At 53.5% G+C, this 6,000-nt stretch overlaps 1 protein-coding gene across 3 annotated transcripts in view; it reads right to left on the reverse strand.

Moving 5' to 3' along the window:
* Window positions 1-1,979: 1,979 nt before the first annotated feature.
* The window catches only part of PCYT1B (phosphate cytidylyltransferase 1B, choline), a 93,720-nt gene continuing 89,699 nt past the window's right edge, over window positions 1,980-6,000 (reverse strand). For all 3 annotated transcript variants that reach the window (XM_054715682.1, XM_028155808.2, XM_008148384.3), the window contains one exon: window positions 1,980-2,369. In XM_054715682.1, the coding sequence (XP_054571657.1) occupies window positions 2,157-2,369 (213 nt within the window). In that variant the 3' untranslated portion in view covers window positions 1,980-2,156. The remainder of the gene's footprint in view (window positions 2,370-6,000) is intronic.

Below are 6,000 nucleotides of genomic sequence, written 5' to 3' on the forward strand. Positions count from 1 at the left end.
TCAGGAGAGGGACAATAGTTGAGATTTAGAACCCACTTGTGGGTCATTTTGGCCCATCTCTGGAATATCTCAAGCATGGGGCGTTTCCCGTAATTGGCAGCTATGATGGCACTGAATCTGAGTCACATAAGTGGCACCTGTCAGTAGGGGATATGAGGCCTGCAAACTTCATATCAGCCCGATACACCAACCCCACACTATGTGCTCCGGAGCAGGATTTGGGTAAAAGTGGGTCTCTCTGCCCTGGGCTCTCTCCAGGCACCTCTTTTCGCTTCCCTTGGTTCTCACCACCTTGTCTTCGCCTACCTGGTCTTCTCTTCCCGGCTGTGAGTGTCGCCCCACTGAGGCAGTAGGCACACGTGCCCAGTTTGCCCTGAGTGCATCGCTGGAGAGAGAGACCTACTTGGTCTCCAGGCCTTGACTGCGACATGGAAATGTCTTCCCTCAGGCCATGCTCCTGACAGCTCTCCGTCCCACAGGAGTGCTTGACAGAGTTCTTGGGGAAATGCCAAGAACAAGGAGGTTTCAAGCCAGCTTAGCTTCATGGCGAGCAGGGCGGTAGTTCAACCCCCACACTAGGGGGAAAGACATCCACCTTCCCTCACTGGTTGCCCCACTTGTCACCCAGAAGGCCAGTCCCCAAGGCCTCTGAAGAGGGGTTTTTTTTGTCACCACATGCTGGGCTCTGCCTGCAAGTTGCTGGTTCAGGCCTCTGTCTCTGGATTTACTGGGACAGCCAGGCCATGCCTCTCCTACCCCAGCATGCGCTTCTGCACCTGGACTCTACCTGCCCACTTCCTCCCTGTGACGCGGGGACAGTGACTTCAAATAACTCAGCAGGAATGCTTAGGGTCGGCATCCCATTTGGCAAACCTAGGGCCAGGGGTAAGTACAATAGTGGTCTAGGGAGTACCCTAGGCCACTGAGATGCTGGGGTCAGAACTCAGGTTCCCACGGTGCTCTTACAGAGCCTCCCTTCACTGCAAACTCTGTCTGGTGGGAGGCCATGAGAACCACATACGAATTTCCTGGTTGGTCCCAGGCATTGCTACAGGAATCCAGGATGAACTTTTGTCAAAGCGCCCAAGTGCCAAGGGAACCAGATGGTCCTGGAGACCAAGGGTTTCACCGGGGTTGAGAGAGTGAGAGCAGGAGAGGAGTCTTGTGTTCGGGTTGTAAATGGTCTGCACCCTGGATGGCATGTTCGAGAACAGACACGTGCAGGTAGCACCCCCGATTGGTATACTATGTAGTTTGGTTCATCGAACTGTTACGTGAGGTCTCTGAAACTGGGAACTGGTCGGAAATGGGGGGGCAAGCCATTCCATGAGAGCATCCTTTAAGGAGAAGCTTCAGGAGATTTACCATCTGCTAACCCTGGGGCCAAGGCAGAGCAGCTCCCCTGGCCCTTCCTAGCCAGGCTGTTGTTCTTTATTGCATCTCCCGCAGCCGAAGGTGACGGGGAGACACAATGAAGTCCAACCGATGGTGAGAAGGTGCCGCCCGGAGCACAGTGGGCCTTCCGTGGCGCGCTCCTTGTCAAAACAGTCCCTTGAATTAAGAAATCAAGGGTCACGGTAGGTGGCCTTTTATATATAAGCCTTGGTGCGTGCGCCACGTTTCTGGGACTGGAAAGAACGGATGCATTGCAACGCTGGGTCTCAGTGGCTGAACTGAGAAGGCTGGCATTCGCCTCTGACGCAACTGCCTCTATTGGGGACAGGTGAATTCCGGCAGAGCTTGGGTGGTAGGGGGGCAACGTGCAGGGCCCTTAGGAACCGGAAGTAGCGGGTTGAGGGAACAGCCGCTTCCACACGTGGTGTACTTGGTGGGGGCAGGTGTAAAGACCAAAGCAGGACGCACCCCACTGGGTGCAAGTCTCCCGGGGTTGGGGGGGGGGGCTCTGCATCTTCCCTTAGCGAGGCTAAAGTACAGTGATTCTACGTGATGCTAATGAAGTTTATAGGTTGTCGAACTGGAAACCTCCATGCAGGGCCCAGGTGTTGGGCTGAGTGGAGACTGAAGTCTCAAGACCTTCCCAGGGTCTCCCTGCTGAGCTGCAGCTTCTGCGCCTCTTAACCCTTCGGAACACCCACCACCCAGGCGTCCCCAGTGACCCCGCCCCCCTCCCCAGCCCTATGGCCTGCCAGCCGCCTTTACTTCTCATCCTCATCCCCCTCGCTCAGGCTGCTGATGGAGGCCGAGGCAGCTTTGGGGGAGGAGGGAGGTGAGGTTTTGACCGGGAGCCAGGAGAAGGTGGGCGACGGGGAGCGGGAAGGGGACCGGCTCCTGGTGGGGCTGCTCACGGGGCTCTGCTTCGGGGACAGGGCCTGCAGCATCCGGCTACTCCTCTCCTGGAACATCTGCTTCTGGAGAGAAATGAGACAGAAAGCATCTGTTAGTCACCTGAGGTCGCAGTGAAACAGCAAGGAAAGGCAGGAAGGAGGCCCCCCCCCCCCCAAACGTCTGCACCTCCACAGGGACTTGTACTCCAGCCCATGTTGGCCAAGACTCTCTCCGGGGAGGAGCTGCGTGAAATTCAAGCCCAGGGAGCTGCTGGTTCCCGGCACTCTCTCCTGCGCGCCCTCTCCTCCGTCTACAAAAGCTAAGTGAGTGTCTGTTATTTGCCAGGCAAACAAGCCATGTCCTGGATCCCGGAAGGGTAGCAGGAAAGAAACCCAAAAATCCCTGTCCTCGGGGCTATAAGGAGGCATCACACACAAAAAATCAACATAAGATGAAGGATGTCAGATGGAACCATAGTCTGAGAAAAAGAAATGGACAGAGGAAGGAAATAAAAAAAGAGAGGGATGTGAGCATGGGGACAAGTGGGGTGCAGTTGCAAATGGGTGCTCAGGGAACGCCCCCCCCCCCCCACGAGAAAGTGCTATTTGAGCAAAGACCTGAAAGAGATGAGGGAGGAGGCCACATGCAGGGAAATTAGAAGGAAGTGCAGTCCAGACAGAGAACCCCAAGAAGGGAGCATATACACTGAGTGGCCAGATTAGTGTGATCTCTGAACGCATAATAATCTGGCCACTCAGTGTATATCCTATATAATAAAAGGCTAATATGCAAATTGTCCCCTCGACCAGGAGTTCGACCAGCAGGCAGGCCGGCCAACCGCCCATGTCCCCTCCCCCTGGCCAGGCTGGCCGGACCTCACCCATGCACGAATTCATGCACCAGGCCTCTAAAATACACACACACACACACACACACACACACACACACACACACTGAGTGGCCAGATTATTATGCGTTCAGAGATCCTAATAATCTGGCCACTCAGTGTAGTTCACGTTCAAGGGTGAACAAGGAGGCCATGGTGGCTGGAGTGCAGTCACATGGCTGAGGAGGGGCATGGAAAGAAGGGCATGAGGGCGAGGTCGCCAGAAAAGTCACTGCATACTGTGCTATGTTGGGTTTTGGTGGCCATGTGAGAATTTCAGCCTTTACTCCGAGGAAAAGAGAAACCTCTGGAGAGTGCCTTTACCTCTGGAGTTCTGAGCAAAAGAGTAACAAACTGCCCAGCCGGCGTGGCTCAGTGGTTGAGCGTTGACCTATGAACCAGGAGGTCACAGTTCAATTCCCAGTCAGGCACATGCCCGGGTTGATCCCCAGTGTGGGGCGTGCAGGAGGCAGCCGATCAATGATTCTCTCATCATTGATGTTTCTATCTCTCTCTCCCTCTCCCTTCCTCTCTGACATACATAAAAATATATTTTAAAAAATAACAAACTGACTTTGGGTTTAAAAGAACCAGTCTGCAGTGCTGGGAGCAGACTACAGCAAAGCAAGGGCAGGGGCAGGGGCAGGGGCAGGGAGAAGAGCCGGGAGCTGCTGCAAGGAGAATCTGAGACTGCGATGGTGCCTTGGACCAGGGTGAATGGCCATGAGCTTGGTTGGAGTCTCGGTATGTTCTTTTTAAAAAAATATATATTTTATTGATTTTTTTTACAGAGAGGAAGAGAGAGGGATAGAGAGTTAGAAACATCGATGGGAGAGAAACATCGACCAGCTGCCTCCTGCACACCCCCTACTGGGGATGTGCCCCCAACCAAGGTACATGCCCTTGACCGGAATTGAACCTGGGACCCTTCAGTCCACAGGCCGACGCTCTATCCACTGAGCCACACCAGTCAGAGTGTTCATTTTTATTGATGTCAGAGAGGAAGGGAGAGGAGAGAGAGATAGAAACATCAATGATGAGAGAGAATCACTGATTGGCTGCCTCCTGCACACCCCATACTGGGGATCGAGCCCACAACCCAGGCCTGTGCCCTTGACCAGAATCAAGCCTGGGACCCTGCAGTCTGCAGGCCGACGCTCTATCCACTGAGCCAAACCAGCCAGAGCCCAGTATGTTCTTTTCCCATGGTATTCTTAAGGTGTCCTTTACTTAAAGTAACACTTTTTAGCATACAGTTCTGCGAGTTTCGATAAACGCCTGTAGTTGTGTGATCACCACCACAAACAAATTCTAGGAATGTCCCGTCAGCACTCCGTTCCCTCAGGACCCTTTGTAGTCACCCCCTCCTCAGCCTCTGGCAACAGAGCCGGTTTCTGTTCTCCAGTTTTAAAGTATCACCTAAATGGAACCGTGCAGTACGTGGTCTGGCTGCATATTGAGGGCAGAACCAGCAGGACTCGCGACAGATGGGCTGTGGGGCGTGGGAGGAAGAGGCATCAAGCGACTCCAGTTTCTAGCCTGCGAAACTGGAAAGCCGGCGACGCAGGGGGCTGTGGGGGTGCGGGAGGTTTGGATGGCAAGATGGGTTTCCCAGTCTGAGACCTCAGGTGCCTGCTGCCTGGTGCTTTGGGAACTGAGTCCTTCCCTGACACTGACTTTCTGGGGAGCCCCTGCGTGCCAGGCCGCCCCGAGCTGCCCATGGATCTAACCTTCTGCGCTTTGCCTTGCAGCAAGCGCCCCCGCCCCATCCCCAACACACCCCAACACACATGCTGTCCACCCACTTCTGAACACCCTGCGCATGCTCTCTTCCCTCATTTCTGTCCTTTGCTCATCACCAAGACTCCGCCCCCAGCAGCTCTTGTCCAGTCTTTTGATCCTAAACGGTCCCTGAGAACCAGTTCTTTTTATTTTATTTTTTAAAATTATTTATTTATTTATTTATTTATTATATATTTTATTGATTTTTTTTTTTACAGAGAGGAGGAGAGAGGGATAGAGAGTTAGAAACATCGATGAGAGAGAAACATCGATCAGCTGCCTCCTGCACACCCCCTTCTGGGGATTTGCCCGCAACCAAGGTACATGCCCTTGACTGGAATCGAACCTGGGACCCTTCAGTCCGCAGGCCGATGCTCTATCCACTGAGCCAAACCGGTTTCGGCCTTTTTATTTTATTTTATTATTTAATTTAATTTATTTTAATCCTCACCCGAGGATATTTTTTTCCATTGATTTTTAGAGAGAGTGGAAGGGAGAGGGAGAGACAGAGAGAGAGAGAGACACCGATGTGAGAGAGACACATCGATTGGTTGCCTCCCGCATACCCCGGACCAGGGGCAGGGGCGGGAGCCTACAACCGAGGCACATGCCCTTGACCCGAATTGAACCTGGGACCCTTCAGTCTGCAGGCCAACGCTCTATCCACTGAGCCAAACTGGTTAGGGCTTCTACTAGGTTATTTTAGACTTTGCCTGTTGTGTGAATGATTCATTTTACAAACCACTACTGAACCCTCTGGGACCAGGGGCTGTACGGGAGGCGGTCATGTGTGAGCTGGGACTTCGCTGATGCACAGGAAGGGGGCTTGGGCATGGAGGGAGCCCGTGGGCTGGGGGAGGGCTCACTGGCCAAGCAGAGGGAGCTAAGTGGAAAGTACTCAATTCGATTGGCGTGGCCAGAAGCCTGAGTGCATGTGTGTGTGTGTGTGTGTGTGTGTGTGTGTGTGACTGGAACACCATGAGGAGGATGGATTTTTCCCCAAAAGAAGCCCCTGGAATGTTTTCGTCCAGGGAGGAGTATGATCA

This window comes from Eptesicus fuscus, chromosome 1 (assembly GCF_027574615.1).
Source record: "Eptesicus fuscus isolate TK198812 chromosome 1, DD_ASM_mEF_20220401, whole genome shotgun sequence".
NCBI lineage: Eukaryota > Metazoa > Chordata > Mammalia > Chiroptera > Vespertilionidae > Eptesicus > Eptesicus fuscus.